Raw genomic sequence first — 18515 nt, 5'->3', positions numbered from 1 at the left:
CCCCATATATGACCTCATGTGGCTGCTCTTACTGTTGTTAATGTTCAATCACACCTTGCTGTACATACTTCTGTGTCTCTCTCTTTGCTGCCCCCAAATGCACAATCTGCCTTTTAATATCTTCCTTGTTTATTTTTTTAAACTATCTTCCCTCTACCGGCCTTCCTGTCCCTGCGAGTGACTCTTGTGGTGTTCTCCTTTCCCCTGCCTACGCTTCCTTCCTGGCTCATGCCCTCCTTGCCCTGTCCTCTGCTGTTCACCACTGCTTCCTTTGCCACCCCCTCATAACCGTTGATTCTTTGCTTTACCTTTGTTTTTTTCCTGTGTGTTGCTTTGTATTTGTGCACTTTTCCAAATTCAAACCCTTTTTGCTCTGAACAACATTTTTCCCTGTTACCTGTCTTTGTCTGTGGCTGCCTATGTTGTATCTGTCCAGTGCCCATGGGGGTCTTCCCCCCACCCCTGCAGCAGGTGTTCCATGCCCCTCGCCGGCCAGGCATGGGTACCGTGGGCAAGCCCATCAGGCTGCTGGCCAACTACTTCGAAGTGGAGATCCCAAAGATGGATGTCTATCACTATGAGGTGGACATTAAGCCTGACAAGTGCCCACGACGAGTCAACAGGTAACAGATTTCAGTCACAATATTTCTCTGCATTTCTTTTCTTTGATGTCTCACATTAATGGAAAAGATCAGCACTTGTCAGTTCTCATTTGTTATAAGCAAATAACAAAGTTACTAATTTGTAACAGTGGGTTTGCATTGAAGAAGTCATCAAGTAGCTGAATTGCCTCCTGTGTGGTAATTGGATAATGAAAGCCCAACAGCCACCAACCAGTAATGTGTGTGTTGTCTTTGAAGAGGCAGCAATAACAGCTACTTGAAGCATGAAAAATGTATTTCTTTGCAACATCTATTTACGATGATTAATTTGGGGTTCTTGTATTGGAAAAATAATAAAGTGTTGCCAAAGCAACGCTCTTTTAATTTTAACATCACCTTATGTGAGAAAAATCAGTATGGAGTTGTGGTGCATATAAATAGATATCAAGTTAAAAAAATTGTACCTGTTTGCATGTGTCAGATATTTATATAACTGACAGCACATACATTAACAGGAGGTTGTGCTGCTATGAAAGTCATTTTAACTACAACTCTGAGGAACATGAAGAGCACAAAAAGTAATGCATCTGTGTAAAACTGAGTAAAATAAATAATTTACCGTCTTCTCTGGATGGGTTTCAGTTTTATATTAGGCAGAAGACAATTTTCCTTCCTGCAGTAGCTTTACCTTCTTTACCTGCTGGTGACTGGACAGATGGTTGAATCAAAACTGAAACCAACTTGCTTGAGCTGAATGTTGTGCCTCCTGATGCAGCTTAAAGCTAAATGATTGATGCAAACATTGGAAGAATATCACTTGTATAACACCTATTTAAATTGGAGTAACTTAGTTGACTTACAAAGTATTTGTATGCTTTAGTATTTTTCATGAAACCTGTAGTCCCTGTCCATGTTTTTACTGGCCCTGTTTTTAGTTATAACAAAACTAATGTGATTTGTCACATTCATTACTTTAATCCAAGAAATAAAGTGTACATAAAAATATATATATTTCAAAGTTGAGGAGAGAAGTGTGCTCTTTCTACCTTGCAAACTTTCCATGGCTCAGCAAAGAGCTGCTTCCTGTGAACGGTCTGTCTTGTCTCTGCAAAGAAAAATGTCACAGTATACATATGTTTCATTATGTTTGATCCAGGTGACTTCATTCTTTTCACAAAGGCCTGTTTTTTTTTTGGTGGGGGGGGGTTTCATGTTGCATAGCGATCTCTGCTTTTTATACCATCCTCAGATGGTGTCATCTGTCTGACTTTGTGCTGACTGCCAACAAGATGGGATTGACCTTCACTTTCCACAGTTGTCTTATATGTGGAGTCATACACCAGGGGCTGGTTTAAAGCCTCAATCAAATATATGGCTGTAAATGCCAACAATTTCTAGACTGAAAAACAAAGTCACTCCATTGTTACATCAGCCTCTAAAGAGGTCACCTGTGGAGTACTAAGCTACTTGTGATCAGAAAGTAACAAACATAACATCAAACCAACTAAATAAAAGCAAAGCCCAACTGCACTGACTTGACAAAGAGAAACTTGTATGCTGACTGATTATACCAGCTTAGAGAACAGGGACGTTGGGACATTGCACGTTCCAGGTTGCACTTCCTGTATTTAGGAGTGCTGAAGTCACAGGTATGTTTGATTTAACACCAGGTGCCTTTTCTACCATAACCCCAAAGGGGAAATCAACATAGCTTCAACGAAGTCTAAATAAACAGAAGTTATGCAAAATCAAAGATTGTGTCATCATTTATCTGTTTGTATTTCAATGCATATCACATGTAAAATATGTTGTCCAAGTACTGGTGCGTGAATTCATGTGGCTTCACATGCAGCCATCACACACCCACTCTATATAAAAGGTTTTCTGTGTTAAACTGTGACAGCATTGTTGTTGTTTTCAGAGGTGTGTTGAACTTTGAACTAGAATGGTTGTGTGGCAGACTTCACCAAGTCATCTCTACACTCGTGCCTTTCATCTTGTCTAGTTAGTATAGTGCTTTATGATCACTGTTAGCATTTAAAATGAATGATAGAATTAGGAGAAGTTTGAGTGAAGCATTTCAGCAACATAAAGACAGGAAAAGGGAGTAAAGTTCAGTGCTAGAAGCTTCATAAAGAGGACTTTCACTTTCTCCTACCAATGATGAATACATGGATTACTAGACTTCCTGGGTTGTGCATGCAAGTCTGCATTACAGAAATGCAAGGTACAGAGAGCTTGAAAATGCCCATTTGTACATGTAACTAGCACCTTTCACAGCAACAATAAAGCTTTGTAGTAGTTTCAAGAAATCATGGGAGGACTGGCAGATAAGCAGAAGCTGCAGGGATAAACCAATTGTTCCCATCTCCAATCAGATAGAGCTGTTCTTCCACTTTTTATAGTCAGATGAATCATCAACATTTATATGAAAACTGGCAGCTCTAGCATTACCAGTCAGCAGGTATATGATGGGGGGGAAAAACCCCGGTCCAATCCAATTTTTGGCTCCTAAGAGAATTGTGATTCTCTATAAACTCTGCAGCCGTCTTCTGCTAGGTCTTTACCTTGTTCCTCAAAGAGAGGAGATATGACCTACATGAAAAATAAATATACATAAGAACAAATAGTTAAATATGTAGCCTTCTAAGTTGACCAAAAAAAATGAATGACCCCGATAAGGAAGAGTGGTTGACTTGTCAGGGCGATAAACGTACACAGGTGAGCAATCAACCCAGGTGTTACCCATGGGTCTCAGCGAGCCACTGCACAGATCCCAGCAACTACAAAATAAAAGAAAATGATTTTGGTAAAGGTTTATGAGTTATTTGGTACTAACTCAGTTTATGAAGTTCACTATTTAGCGGCGACTTACTTATGTTGTCAGACTGGAAACACTCCACATGCAGGAGTCTTTCCTGGGTTGTGAAGCTAAATGTCTCTGCAGGGTAACACTGACCACTGAGTCACCATGTTTTCCTCATAATAAGCCTCCATCTATCTGACTGAGAAAAATATATTTTTGCAACTCTCCTTTTAAGGCCTCCATCCTTTTAAGCCACCTTTCTTTTGATTGGCAGGCCCCTTGCAGCAGGTGGGTGGGGCTTCTTTGATCACAGCCACAGCTGTGTGCCGGACATGACCATATTAAGATATCCCCTCTCACTGATGTCACACGGTGCCCAGACTAGAAAAAACCCCCACTGAATTGAATATTTAGAGCAGCCTCAAATCTTTGCTTTTGACTCATAATTACATACACCAAATGTATTATTTGAAACTTTAGCCACGATTATTATGATCAGCCACTACACTAACAATACATATGACAGAAAAATAAGAAAAAGCATCAAAGGTTCACCTAAGTACAGTCTCATACATATGAATTAATTTTGTATGTCTCCTAATAGGAACTTTGGTGATCTCAAACCTAAAATACATTGATAGTTTTTACTTCTGTCTGCTAAAACATAATAGTACCCTCATAAAATGTTTGATTACACAAATGAAATTTTGTTAAAATCCTCAGCAGAGGCTGTCTGCGGAACCCGGAAAGAGAGCCCTTGAGCTTTGTTGTCCTTCAATTTAACAAGGTCATGGCCATAAACAGAAATAAATGAAGCAAATTGGTATTTTTTTTTATTAGTGGTAGATCCTCAGAAAATCCAAACTCTAAATGAGGATCCCTGAGCACTGAGTGTTCTAGTACCATCTCCTCTGATATTAAGAGAGGATCTTTTAGAATCAGAAGGAAATGGAGCTCAAACACAAAGGGTCCAAGAAGGCATGCAAGGGTCAAGCCCTTCGACCTTTCCTTTTAGAAAGACCTCCTCATCCCCCACACTTGAGTGAAGGTCAAGGCACCATGCATTCAAAGATAGCCCCCCCCCCACCACCACCTGCATCCATGCTCTTTGTCCTTGCTTCTCCCCCTGTGACCACCAGATATTGAACTCACCAGCTGTATCCTGCCTACTCTGTATCAATATCTCAATAACTGCACCTCCTCGTGACAAAAGCAGCATCCTGATGAGGGAAGAGGTTTAACTGGCAGAGGGGGATTTGCTCTGGCTTTATTGCACATTAATCTCATGTCATGTTTGCATGTGTTGCTGCTTACAGAGAGGTGGTGGAGTACATGGTGCAGCACTTCAAGCCCCAGCTCTTTGGTGACAGGAAGCCGGTGTACGATGGCAAGAAGAACATCTACACAGTGCTAGCACTTCCTATTGGGAGTGAGAAGGTAAATGTTTGGAGTGTTTTTTTGTGTTACACAGTCACTCAGTGAAGTCTCTCCTAAGCCCTGTTCAGCTGTGATATATTGAGTTTTTTAACAGGAAAGCAAATATTTGAATGACGGTAAAAAGATGCCGTGGTAAAGCAGGATAGGTTGTCCACTAATAGCAGGGTTAGTGGTTCGATTCCTCCTCATCTGTCTGTGGGCATGACCCTGGCTTGATTACCTGAGAGGTTAAAAGTTTCTATAAAACAGCAAAGCATTTAATATGTGTGTATTTGTTGTAATTAGTCATGTTATTTTCTATACTTAAAGGATCTATTTGATTAGGAAATGTGCTTGGTTGCCTTAAGTAAATGAATTAGAAGGTATCTGATGTGTAAAGAATAGGGTCAGATCACCTGACTGCCCCTGACGAGCAATTAGAAAAACATCTTTCCAAAAGCATCTCTGGATCTCGTCTGTGGTAATAAGACAGGAAGTCACTGCTCCTTCCCCAAACATAGTCCAGCATTTTTTTCACTCACTTTTTAACACTGTAATGTGTTATTTAGAGAAATTTAGGATTTTGCACTTCTGGATACAGACAGCCCAGCTACCAAACTGCTTTGTATATTTTTATACTTTCCATACAGGTGTGAGGAATTGTGTCTCCAGCTATTGCCTAGAAAGTAAACTTACATACAACATACAACATACAGTCACACCTACAGGTATGGAGACATGCAAAAACTATGCAAAGAAATGTAAACCATACAAGCGCAGGGTTAGTGAAATGTCAGCTTCCAGTAATATATTCTGCAGTACCTGAAAAGGGCTACAGTTTACTGCACAGCCTGAGGATTTCATTTTGTTGCTACAGGTGTGTCTTTATTTCATTTGTTCTTTACCTTTTGCTCTCTCTCTCTCTCTCAGGTAGATTTTGAGGTGACGATTCCTGGCGAGGGAAAGGATCGAATCTTCAAGGTGTCCATCCGTTGGCTGGCCAAGGTGTCATGGCGCCTGCTGCAGGAGACTCTAGTCAGTGGCCGACTGCAGGTCCCCCTTGACTCAGTTCAAGCCCTGGATGTGGCCATGCGTCACCTGGCCTCTATGAGGTCGAGTATATCAAAGTTTCTCTTATAGGTTCATAACAACACACACCAGTATTTACAGTCTGTCAAACAGTCTGTTCACACAGATAATCAGCTATTTCTAAGAGTTTTGTGCATCCTGAAAACATTTAGTAAAATTACAGGGGTTTTTTTCACATTATTTTTTTGTGATATTCTAACTTTACAGCTTAGCGGTGCTTACTGAGTCCTTCCCTCCACAAGCATCAGATCATCATCGCTCCAGGCATCAGAATTACTAAATAAAAGACATGTGTTAGTTGACACCTGTGTGAAAGTGTCCACTGAACAATGCTAAGCAAAGTAATAATGATAACTGGCTTGAAGACTTAACCTGAAAGTGCTCAAAAGGAAGTCATGAAGCCACAGATATTAGATCAGAGATATAGTATCCAAAGAAAAATAGCCTTTTTCCTTAAACCTCTTGTTTGGGTGTTGCAAGTTTTCTGCTTTTCTTGAGGTGACCTGTTCTGAAACATCCACATCACTAGACATGAACTCATGCTGCGGTCGTGCCCTGAATCAGAACATTGATTTCCACCTCTTCACCCCTTCTGATTAGGTACACACCAGTGGGCCGATCATTTTTCTCCCCACCTGAAGGATACTACCACCCACTTGGTGGGGGAAGGGAAGTTTGGTTTGGCTTCCACCAATCAGTGCGTCCCGCCATGTGGAAGATGATGCTTAACATTGATGGTGAGTCACTGAACACAGGCTCACCAGAGTGTGTAGTCAGCCAGTGATCTCAGTGGGTTTTACCGACATTGTGTGACTAGGCAGAAACATGGAGGGTGGGGGGGTATTTTGAAAAGAAAAACTTGTTCTGTGAGAAAAGATGAGCCATGAGTATCTTACAAAAGTTAAGTTATAAATTTACACTGCTGCTTTTGTTTCTATGGCTGTTTGTAACACTCATTTAGCTGTGAAGAAAAAGTGGCAAAGTCTTCTGAAAGTTACAGATTTTAATAAGAACCTGTTTTTTGGTACTTTCTTCTGACTTATTTCTGCTCTCTGTCTCCCTCTAGTGTCTGCCACGGCTTTCTACAAAGCCCAGCCTGTAATTGAGTTCATGTGTGAGGTTTTGGACATTCGCAACATTGATGAGCAACCCAAAACCCTCACTGACTCACAAAGGGTCCGCTTCACCAAGGAAATTAAAGGTGGGCTACTGAAAAGTGTGGAAGTACCTTCCGAAGAAATAATGAAAGTAAATGGTAAATGGCCTGTATTTGAATAGCGCTTTACTAGTCCCTAAAGACCCCAAAGCGCTTTACACATCCAATCACCCACCCATTCACACACACATTCACACACTAGAAAGTACTTTGATACTTCTATGCATTTGAAGTATAGACTTGCTGAATACACACAAGCAGATGGGTACACTGTGGTCATACAGAGATGGACATGGTCAGTAAAATGTTCAAGGAGACTAAATTTAGCACAATTTAGTACTAAAGGACCAAATTGTGCTAAAATATTCCCCACACCATTACACCAACCTGAATCGTTGATAAAGGCAGGATAGATCCATGTTTACATGTTGTTTATGTCAAATCAGAATTTGACATCTATCTAAATGTTGCTGACAATGTTGTTAAAGCTCATTAGACGAGGCAATGTTTTTGCAGTCTTCTATTGTCTGTCCAATGTTGGTGACCCTGTATGAACTGTCGCCTCGTTTTCCTTTTCTTAACTGACAGGAGTAGCTAAGAACAAGAAACCAGGCCCATCTACTATATCAGCCCATTACAGGCCATCTGCTTCATGCTTTGACATTCAAAGATGCTCTTCTGTGTATCTTGGTTGTCTTCCTCTTCTTCTTCCAACCTCCATCTCACCAACCCTCTGAATGTCCTCCTTCCCTGCAGCTCCATCTTCAACACTCTTGTCTCAGTAAATCCATCCCTCTTCTGCACATGTCCAAGCCATCTCAGTCTTTCCTCTCAGCCTTTTTTCATCAAACTGCTTAACATGAGCTGTCCTTCTGATGTACTCATTTGTAATTCTATCATTCCTGGTCACTCCCAGATAAAATCTTAACATCTGCCACCTTCGGCTCGGCCTCCTATCTTTGTTGGCAGTGCCACCATCTCCAAGCAATTCATCACAGCAGGTCACACATTAAGCTCTTCCTTTCCGACACTTTTATTTAATATTTGTGTTGCCCCGCTTACTGTCGGCAGGCCTGAAGGTGGAGGTGACCCATTGTGGCCAAATGAAAAGAAAGTATCGTGTATGCAATGTTACCAGACGTCCTGCCAGCCACCAAACGTAAGACTTTGCTTTTGTTTTTGGCATAGAAAATACACAAATTTATTTCCCAACTTGACAGCGTCTTGCTATTTTATTTTATCCTATTAGAGTAATACATTAGAATATATTAGGTATTCATCCTTATATTGATGTCACTGGAAGAAAGTACTTTTGCTTAATTTCGCTGAAGTTGTACAAATGCAGCAATCACATGTTGGACCAATCACCAAAATTTGTCCTTGCTTGTTTGGAAAGCAATTAAAACGTTTCTAGAGGAACTAAATTAAACTTAGTTCTTTAGCTTAAATGTAGGTAAATGTTCCTTCCAGGTTTACAGAAGGTTCTTGTTCATCTGTAAAGTTCCTATTGTAGAAATGCTCTATGATAATGGTAAAAAAGTCCCTCCTTATGCATAAACATGTATTTCTAGTATTTCGTTGAAACATTTTTTTAATGCTGAAATAATGATTTTTAATCATGTTTGAAAGAGGAGTGTTTTTCTTTAGAATAAGAAAAACCTGCTATTCTTTCCTCTATTTATTATGAACCTAATCAAGTAGCTTAAATGGGAAATCTCTTACTGTTTTTGACAGTGAGTGCACCTTTTCAGGTTTGGTCAGAAATATCAGACAGAAACAGACAAAACCTGCAAATGAAGAGCGATCGGGTGATGACACTGACATGATGCTCATGTTCTCATTTTTTTCTGTACCAGGTTTCCCCTTCAGCTTGAAAGCGGGCAGACAGTAGAATGTACAGTGGCTCAGTACTTCAAGCAGAAGTACAACTTGCAGCTCAAATACCCCCACCTACCCTGTCTACAGGTGGGGCAGGAGCAGAAACACACCTACCTGCCTCTGGAGGTGAGGAAGTGTTCAGTGATGTTTCAACTATGATGCCAAAAGTTTACCATTTAAAGTAGAGGATGACCAGCATATCGGTTTATCAACACTAGCTCATCATGTCTCTGTCTGTATTTGTGTGTATTAATAACTGGTATTCCTCCAAAACTTTTTTATTGGGGTTTTTAATAGAATCCCAACAAACTGCCCACGTGTACATATGTAAAGAATATTGGCAAATGCATCAATATCAGAATACATGTTATGTTTATGTACTCAAAAATCTGCCGACATACCTTCATTTAACCTTCAAGTGACTGAGTGGGATCATCTTTGACTCTTGAAATAGATGTGTGTTTTTTACTATTAATGTGGGCTTGATTTTATTGTAATTTTGCACTTCTAATCAATAAAATGTCACATTTGTCAATAGACCACGGCTAGTTCTGCTGAAGTAGTAAGATTTACTGCTGCAGAGGCCTTGAGGCATTTACTTAATGCCCAGAGTAGCAAGACAAACAGGTCATGGGTCATTAATGGACACGAGCTCCTTTTTGTATAACAATGGTATCTGTCTTCGATAAAGAAAACAGTAGATGGATCATAAACGCAACTGGAGACATAAAAAAGTGTTACTGTATAAAATGTAAAGCTTTCACATTACGTTAAATGGCCTATCATTTTAGGCCCTTAAATAGCTTGGCCGTCTGAGGTGTATCGATATATATATCGACATAGAGGGTATTAAAAGATAACACAACCATGCACACAGACTAAAAACCTTCTTTCATTGGGACAGCCAATGTTTACACATTAATGACTGAATGTATTCATTCCAGGTGTGTAATATTGTAGCCGGTCAACGATGCATCAAGAAACTGACAGATAATCAGACCTCAACTATGATTAAAGCCACAGCTCGCTCCGCACCGGACAGGCAAGAAGAGATCAGCAGACTGGTGAGTTGCAGAGGGAAGTGTTTGATGGAGGCCGTGCATCATTTTGAAATGACTGATTTATAGTACAAGGTGGAGACGGTGAGATATAATACAAGTCCTTTACTCTCTACAGATGAAGAATGCCAACTTCAACCTGGACCCGTACATTCAGGAGTTTGGGATCAAGGTGAAGGATGACATGGCCGAGGTGATGGGCAGAGTATTGCCAGCCCCTATTCTGCAGTACGGAGGACGGGTAAGGCACGGTTCATTCGTCAACCTGAACATATCGACTTTTATGTTGTCAAGAATGCAGCCATTTAGTTGTGTGTGTGTTTCACACAGAGCAGAGTGTTGACAGATTAAAAGACAAGTTTGAAAGCTTGACTCCTTTGGTGAGGGCATGTGGTGGCTCTTTTGTGATCTCTGTGTGATTTGCTTATATGGTTTGGATGAAGGGTTTACTGCAAATCAATACAAAGAGTGATCGCTTTTATCCTATAAAGAGGCGCAGATTAGAGTGATCTCTTTGATGATTATAGGGTAGATGGGTAGAGCACAAGGAGTGATTGAATTATTTGATGTTTATTAGTCTATGTGGATCATATCCCATTTCCCAACTGAATACCGATGCAGGATTTTGAGAATTTCTGAGACAGGGCTTTCCACTTTTGGAAGAATAGTATCCTTTATCTCCAGTCATGCTTCAAGTGGCGCTCACACAGGAAGAGACTCGTTTTGACATGTCGATCACAGACTGAGGAAAATGAGTGAATTTCTGTAACTGACTGTTAGTTTGTTAGTAGACACACTAAGCTCTTGACCTTGGAAACTCTTGTTTTTGCTTTAATTTGTCATCTCTCTGTACTTTTGCTATAAATGTGACCTGATTTGGCTTAAACTGTCTCTCCCGGTCCTTTCTTTTTTACAGAACCGTGCCATAGCTACACCCAACCAGGGAGTGTGGGACATGAGAGGGAAGCAGTTTTATAATGGCATTGAGATCAAAGTGTGGGCTATTGCCTGCTTTGCCCCCCAGAAACAGTGCAGAGAAGAGGTGCTCAAGTAAGTACTAATGAGCACAAGCAGATGATTTTGTCGAAGGGGAGGGGGATTAAATAATTTCTGCTCATGGCTGTTTCTTTCATAAGGTTAGTTATTTTTAAATGAGCTTTTGCACAGAAGAAAAACAATCCTTCTCTTATGTTGTTTATTCCTCCTATATGTAATATCCCAAAGACAGAAAATAATAAGTTAAAAACGTTATCTCGGAGATGCTTTATACGCTCATCTGTTTGTTCATCTCAGGAACTTCACAGACCAGCTTCGTAAAATCTCAAAGGATGCTGGGATGCCAATTCAGGGCCAGCCATGCTTCTGTAAATATGCCCAGGGAGCGGACAGCGTGGAGCCCATGTTCAGACACCTGAAAAACACATACTCTGGACTTCAGCTCATCATCGTCATCCTGCCAGGAAAAACTCCTGTCTATGGTAACTTGTATTTGATACATGTGGTTTGCCATAATTTTCTCAAAACAAATGAAATACTGTTGCTCAAAGTAGTCGAAAAACTCCTGAAGCATTTGGTCAAATGGGAGTATTAAAAAGCTCCCAATAAACTAGAATCATGTTTTGTTTTTGTTTTGTCGTGTGAGTAATTTCCAAACTTTTTCCTTTAGCGGAGGTAAAGCGTGTGGGTGACACCCTCCTTGGCATGGCCACGCAATGTGTCCAGGTTAAGAATGTGGTGAAGACGTCGCCGCAGACTCTGTCCAACCTCTGCCTCAAAATCAATGTGAAGCTGGGAGGGATCAACAATATCCTGGTGCCTCACCAACGGTGAGCTTCTGTTTGACCCGTTTTTAATTAGTTGCACATATTTATGGTATCTTGAGTTAGGTGATGAGTGATGCTGACACATAGGTGTAAAGCGCTGACAGTGGTAGTAGACTTGAGTTTTCTATCAAAATCCTGCTGGATGACATGGTGATCGTTTGAATACGTTTCAGTAATATGACTCACCAACAGCAGCCCTTCACTGCCTTTATGAGTGTGTGTAATTTGCATCACCTCCTCCATTTGCTGTCTCAGGTCAGCAGTGTTTCAGCAGCCGGTTATCTTCCTGGGAGCAGATGTCACACACCCCCCGGCTGGAGATGGCAAGAAGCCCTCCATTACTGCTGTAAGTCTCGGAGATTACGCCTTCATTAAACGACACTAGATGATTTTAAATACAATCTCAGGAAAAGGAAGGGAATGTGCAACCATGGTGTGTCACAAAGCCTGGCCACTTTTCAAATCTAGGCGTGCAGGTTAAACCCATGGGTGGGCAATACTGGTGTGCTTTTGGCTCTGGTAACTTGTGAACAGCCTTTTTCATTGTTACTGGCTAAAGTTGCTTACTTGATGAAAAGACATTTGAGTTATTTAAAAATGTGAATAAGTATAATGAAGCACTAGTTTTTGTTTGGAGAAAAAATAGACTTTCTAATTAAGCAGATAAGAAATGTTCTAGGTTTAAACTATAGCATTGGTTGTTATTTGGTGTAGATATAGCAACAAGTCAAAGTCATACACAGAATTAATTGGCATTAATTAACACTATATACCTGCATTTAAGGACAAAGACCTTTAGATAACAAATGGATTTATACTTGGTCTTTATTATTCTTAAAGCCACTGGTTACCTTGTACCATATATATTGACTGTACAGTAGTTGCTAAGTACTCTAGTAGCTAAAAGTCATAAAAAATGTAAAAATGTTTCTCTGGGATGTGATGGCAATCCAGCTGCTTTGTTGGCTTCGACACTCCTTTTTTTTAGGCAAATCAAAAATAGCAAGGGCATGTAAATAATGCAAATGACCCCGAGATGCCACAGGGAAAAAAAAACCGCACGTTTGTGGTTGCTTGGTGACAGTGGGACTCGATGGCCACTGTGCTCATTAATGCTGGTAAGAGAAGAATACCTCAACATTAGGTAGTAGGTTCAGAATAGAAGAGCTTAAAGCTAACTAGTTTTTACATCATTGGACAAAAGAAAATCTGTAATAACATTTCACTATATTGTAATTTAATTTGAGGAGCCCTTCTGAAGTTTGTTTTGTGGCTTTAGTAAAGTCAAGTCTTTTCAGGCACATTTTCTCACGGTTTGTGGGTTGAAAAAAAGTTTTTATTGAAACAATATGCAATAGCAGCGGGCTTCGAGGTACTTTTTCTCATGTTTGGTCGATGTGTCAGAAGTGTAACTCAGTCAGCGGGGATTTGCGATGTTAAAAAAGGAAGTCCAGATGGTGCATCAGCTGCCATAGGTGCAATGCTTAGGTAACAAAACGAGGTGTTTAAAGTAACCCTATTTTTCTATAATGAGCGATGTGAGTGCTATAAAGTGGTGTAATGAAATAAGCGTGCACATGCTCTGTTCTCAAATTTCATTTTTTATTTTCTGGATTTCAGCCGACTGCTGTTTTTGATCTTTAACAGATGAACACTTTGAGATGGCTGTGACACAAACAGGCTTATTCTGTTATGTTTTGGCTATTTGATAGGGCTATGGTGATGCAGGGTTTCATTCAATGGTTCTCTCATAGTACCGTTTGCTTCAAACTCCACCTGCATGTACAGCCCATTTCATCAAAAGCACATAGTGCCGATATGACGCTTTGTTTGGACTTTGACGCACAGCACACGAGGCCGAGCGAAGAGAAAAAAGGAGGAGTGCGAGAGGAATTAGTGAGGTATAAAGGGAAACAAATGGCTCATCACTGACTCACATTCAAAAGGAAATGACGTCAGCTCTCGTCCGCCCTTGACCTCAGCTCGCCTATGGTTGGCTGTGTTGTTGCCTAGCAATTATGACGAATAATTGAGTCACGAGGACAGGAGAGGAAAGCAGGTCTGCGTTAACAGTACGAGCTGAGAAGAAAACTGGTGAGAAATGGTCATTGTGGTATCGTGTAAGGATTTGAGGGAAGGAAAATAAAAGGTTGACGTTGAGCCTCGCACACTTCCCAGCTGCAGCCTTTAGGGGATGCTAATGCTCAAATATGCACACGACAAAAAATGACTCATGTCTGTGAATCAATACTTCAACTACTGCACAGATTTTCATAAAGTAAAAAGTCATGAAGAATGTTCTGTGACAAAAGGTGTATTTATTTGAGAGATGACTTTAGTCAAGGGGCTCAATAACCTACTGCTCGTTTGTTGCAAGTCATATTAAGAGTGAAATCAGTGATCCACACAGTATCATGTTAAATTCCTTTTTCAATGTTTCCTGCTCCCTCTAATAGGTGGTAGGCAGTATGGATGCCCATCCCAGCAGATACTGTGCCACAGTGCGCGTCCAGAGACCCAGGCAGGAAATCATTGAAGATTTATCTTACATGGTGCGCGAACTGCTGATTCAGTTTTACAAGTCGACCCGCTTCAAGCCCACCAGGATCATTTTCTACAGAGACGGTGTTCCTGAGGGACAGTTGCCTCAGGTAGGTGGGACGTTGCGATCTTAATGACACAATGCCACTAAAATCCATTTTAACATGTTTTAATCTGAGTGCTAACTGTTACACACAGATTCTCCACTACGAGCTGCTGGCCATCAGAGATGCGTGCATAAAGTTGGAAAAGGACTATCAGCCTGGTATCACCTACATCGTGGTGCAGAAACGTCACCACACACGCCTCTTCTGTGCTGATAAGTCTGAAAGGGTAAACTTTCTTTGTTTTCCCTTCAGTTTTTCTGTTTCCTACTAAGTTTTCATACTTGCTTACCTGTTTTTTTCCTTGTGTTATCTTTGGACAGATTGGGAAGAGTGGGAACATTCCTGCAGGGACTACAGTGGACACCAGCATCACTCATCCCTTCGAGTTTGACTTCTACCTGTGTAGTCATGCAGGAATACAGGTATTTATAATAGATATTTTATTGTTCCATAGAAATCTCTATTATAATATAATAAGAACAAATCTGTTTGACTTCTTTTAACCTTGAAGTAATTTTACACAAAAAAATTATTGTTATTTTAATTGCCCTTTTCTCCTCTGTCCTCAGGGTACCAGCCGGCCGTCTCATTATTACGTCTTATGGGACGACAATCGCTTCACAGCTGATGAGTTGCAGATTCTAACCTACCAGTTGTGCCACACTTACGTGCGCTGTACCCGCTCAGTCTCCATCCCTGCCCCAGCCTACTATGCTCGTCTCGTGGCCTTCCGTGCCCGCTACCATCTGGTAGACAAAGAACATGACAGGTCAGTGTGGCTACGAAAGATAGACTACGCATGTCTTTATTCTTGGTTGGTTGATGTTTGTTGGGGGGTTGGTAAGCTTGCTCCCTCTGTGGCCTCAGTAAGCACTTTCTTGACTTTCACAGTTGGTAGTTTCAGGTCAAACTGAAGTTAATTTTGTAAATTATGGCCATTCTTAGAGGCAGAATTAAGGATTATCCAGGGTGTGTGCACTGGCTAATGATTTGTCAATCACAAGTCATTCACAGTCAAGTCCATCCCTCCCTAGTCATGCTCAGTTTCAAAACACCAAGATAACAGGACTTCGCTAACCAGTGATTGACATCACAGTTTTTACATACATCTTTTATACTGTCTACAGTTTGTCACTGACAACTCCTACGACCAGCAGCAAGTGGGGCTGTTGGTCTGCTGCTGCTGCTGCCAATTTTATTCTTATCAAGACATGAAATGTGTAACTCATCTTTGCTCGCTCTCTCATCACCCTCTCGTCTCTCTGCAGTGGAGAGGGCAGCCATGTGTCCGGTCAGAGTAACGGTCGGGATCCCCAGGCGTTGGCTAAGGCTGTTCAGATTCATCACGACACTCTGAGGACCATGTACTTCGCCTGAGCGTCACCAACCATCGCCGCCATCGTTCCCTCCCACCTCATTTCTACCTGAGTGGGCAAACGGCCCACCGGCACCACCTCATCCCCATCCCTTACTCCCTACAATTGCCCACTACACATACTTCACAGCAATCAGTCACTCAAATCGAAGAAACACAAATCCCCTCTCCTGTAAAACACAGGTAGACTCTGCAGCCTCATGCACTCAAAAGGTTATGAATATTACTGTTATTTTTACTTTGCCGGGACTATTGATCTTTTTAAGTTGAATTTTTAAATCATGGGTATTATGTAATTGTATTGTATGCTACCTTCACACTCCTATGTATGTAAGTATGCAATACGGATGGGAGAAAAATAGAAAACTAGGCGATAAAAAGGAGAAAAAAAAAATCCTAAAAACTTTTTTAACTGCCACCACGATGCTGCCTCTACCCATCCAAATGCCGGATGCCAGTATTGCAAGCCCCTTGTTAGATGGGATCCTCATTAGAGGTGGTACTGGGCACGCACACTTACATGTATCATTTTAATGTTATCATGAACTACATTCATGTTTTTTAATGTTTTTGAAAACTGTTTTTTTTAAACAGCCTTGAGGAGTCCGGGGTATGGTACATTAGCACTTAGTGTTAGCATGTAGGTGCCACCAGTCCTGCACATAAAGAGTTTGTTAGTACATGCGAGGCTAGCCCTCTGGTCTTTATATTATAGCAGACAAAGAAAGAGCAGGTGTAGCATATTGTAGATCCAGGACAGGAGTCCTGCCACACACTCTGTCCTGGTTGGCCAGTCCCTTAGAGATTTCGCCTTTAGAGGCAAGTTTAGCGTAACAGTAGAGGGACCATTTGCATAGTGTGTATCTAATATACTTGCACCCCATGCACCTAAACCAGCATTGTTAACCAGCCAAAAGTGATGCCACCCTATGGAAAGGGGGCACTCAAACAGGAAGATAATCTTTTATTTCTCTATACATCGCTCTTTTAGAATTTACGAGGCACTTTTTAAACTTTACTTTTATTTTATTTTACTTCAAAATGGTGAAACTAGCCGTTGGCGAGACTTTACACTCTACATTTGAACGTTTCACACCCACACTTGCGTAGCTTTCAGAACAAAGGCAATAGGCAAGGTCAACACTATTCTGTAGAGTTAAAAGCAGGCAAATATAGTCTATGATCACTTAAGTGCTGCAAAGCTGAAGTCGCCTTCAGCAACTGACCTTGCTCCGATCCGTCTGCACATTCCAACGTGTATCAGTGGAAATGGCGCCAAGCGGCGCGCTCCACGCATCCACCCGTGCTTTTCTTTGCCTAACTGTACCAACCTATCCTGCGCCTGTCCCGCTTTTACACAGAGCTCTTCCCCTCTGCAGGCATTTACAACAGAAGCACACACATGCCTGCGCTCTCAGTCTCCTTCTCAGCATGCAGAGACATAGCTGATCAAATGCACTTGTTCCCCCCATTCCCACGTTAAGCCAAACTCATCAACCTTTCCGCCATCACCTTTTATCCTTGCCGTCTGTTCTCACTCGTCGCATAACACACCTGCAGCATCCCCTGCCCCAATCCCCTATGTTGTGTTAGCCAATCCCTATTGGTGCTCTGTGTGCGTGGGCAGCACAGTTAGGGGATTGCTACATTTGACAGGGTGGGCCTCTATCACGACTATTTAACATGCCCTGCCTTTACATCTAGTCACTTTCTGGATTTATGGAAGAAAAATGCATGTAATTATTTTTTATGACTGGATATTCTGAGCCACCTTACTTTGGTTTTCTTAGAGGTAGGAGCCTCGCGCTCACCACTGCCTGTCAGTCGTTTTGCCTCGATTGTGTAATGGTTATAAAGACTGCTTTTTTCCTTTGTCATTATTATTATGAATATTGTGACTAGTGTCAGAGTGTATCCTCAAGAGGGCACTGTGGAGACGGTCCCAAAATTCCACCTCAGTTGCCCTTTAAGCGCCTCAAATCTTGTCTGATGGTCAGACCCCCCTTTTGAGTCGAAAGGGATCAAAAGATAAGAGATCAGATGAGTTTGATTTTTAAATCATGTTTATGAACTTGCATAATCAAAATGCCTTTGTACACCGTTTTACTGATCCTTCATTGTGTCCACGGTGATTTGTATATATGAATATATAATATTAACCTGTTATGTATTTTGGCCCAGCAGTTGAGGGGCTTTTCACAGTCGGGGCCAGTCTTCTGCCCCTCATTCTGCGTTTTAAAAAAAAAAGAAAGAAAGAAAGGAAAAATGTCAACCTGGGGGCATTTCCCCAACACCACTGAAACCAGATGCAGTTCTTCACTCACTGAAGCCACAAAGCACCTTGCAAAGGGGGGAGACGAAATGGCAGTCACCCTGGAAATGTATCATGTGGACACGGGAGAGTCCGTTCCCCCTCCTCGCAGCCTCACGGTCTGACTAAGCAATATTGAAGCCACTGATCAAGAACAGTCCTTGTCATAGCACTTCCCAATAGATTTGAATGAAAGGACGTGGAAGCATATTATTTTGGCTCTGTATGTGATAGTATGGGAACTCTGTTGGGGAGGGTTATTTTTTAAAGAAAATAAAATTGTTTTTTATTACTCTTGTTGCGTTTTTTGTTTGATTTTAGTGTGCTTTTAATACAGCTTTGTCTGAAAAGTA

General features: G+C 41.2%; 1 protein-coding gene across 1 annotated transcript in view; it reads left to right on the top strand.

Annotated features, from left to right (window-relative positions):
- The window catches only part of ago1 (argonaute RISC component 1), a 22735-nt gene extending 4280 nt beyond the window's left edge, over positions 1–18455 (top strand). Inside the window, exons 2-19 of the mRNA XM_005925523.3 lie at positions 437–623; positions 4725–4845; positions 5755–5936; positions 6514–6650; positions 6980–7114; positions 8141–8228; positions 8926–9073; positions 9892–10011; positions 10124–10246; positions 10922–11055; positions 11299–11483; positions 11672–11831; positions 12084–12174; positions 14285–14479; positions 14568–14702; positions 14797–14898; positions 15046–15245; positions 15745–18455. Of these exons, the coding sequence (XP_005925585.1) occupies positions 437–623; positions 4725–4845; positions 5755–5936; positions 6514–6650; positions 6980–7114; positions 8141–8228; positions 8926–9073; positions 9892–10011; positions 10124–10246; positions 10922–11055; positions 11299–11483; positions 11672–11831; positions 12084–12174; positions 14285–14479; positions 14568–14702; positions 14797–14898; positions 15046–15245; positions 15745–15853 (2552 nt within the window). The 3' untranslated portion in view covers positions 15854–18455. The remainder of the gene's footprint in view (positions 1–436; positions 624–4724; positions 4846–5754; positions 5937–6513; positions 6651–6979; positions 7115–8140; positions 8229–8925; positions 9074–9891; positions 10012–10123; positions 10247–10921; positions 11056–11298; positions 11484–11671; positions 11832–12083; positions 12175–14284; positions 14480–14567; positions 14703–14796; positions 14899–15045; positions 15246–15744) is intronic.
- Positions 18456–18515: the final 60 nt, after the last annotated feature.

Source organism: Haplochromis burtoni, unplaced genomic scaffold (genome assembly GCF_018398535.1).
Source record: "Haplochromis burtoni strain Fernald_Lab_line unplaced genomic scaffold, NCSU_Asbu1 Contig_84, whole genome shotgun sequence".
Taxonomy (NCBI): Eukaryota; Metazoa; Chordata; class Actinopteri; order Cichliformes; family Cichlidae; genus Haplochromis; species Haplochromis burtoni.
The sequence above is the reverse complement of the archived record's forward strand: the minus strand, read 5'-3'. Positions and strand labels throughout refer to the sequence as shown.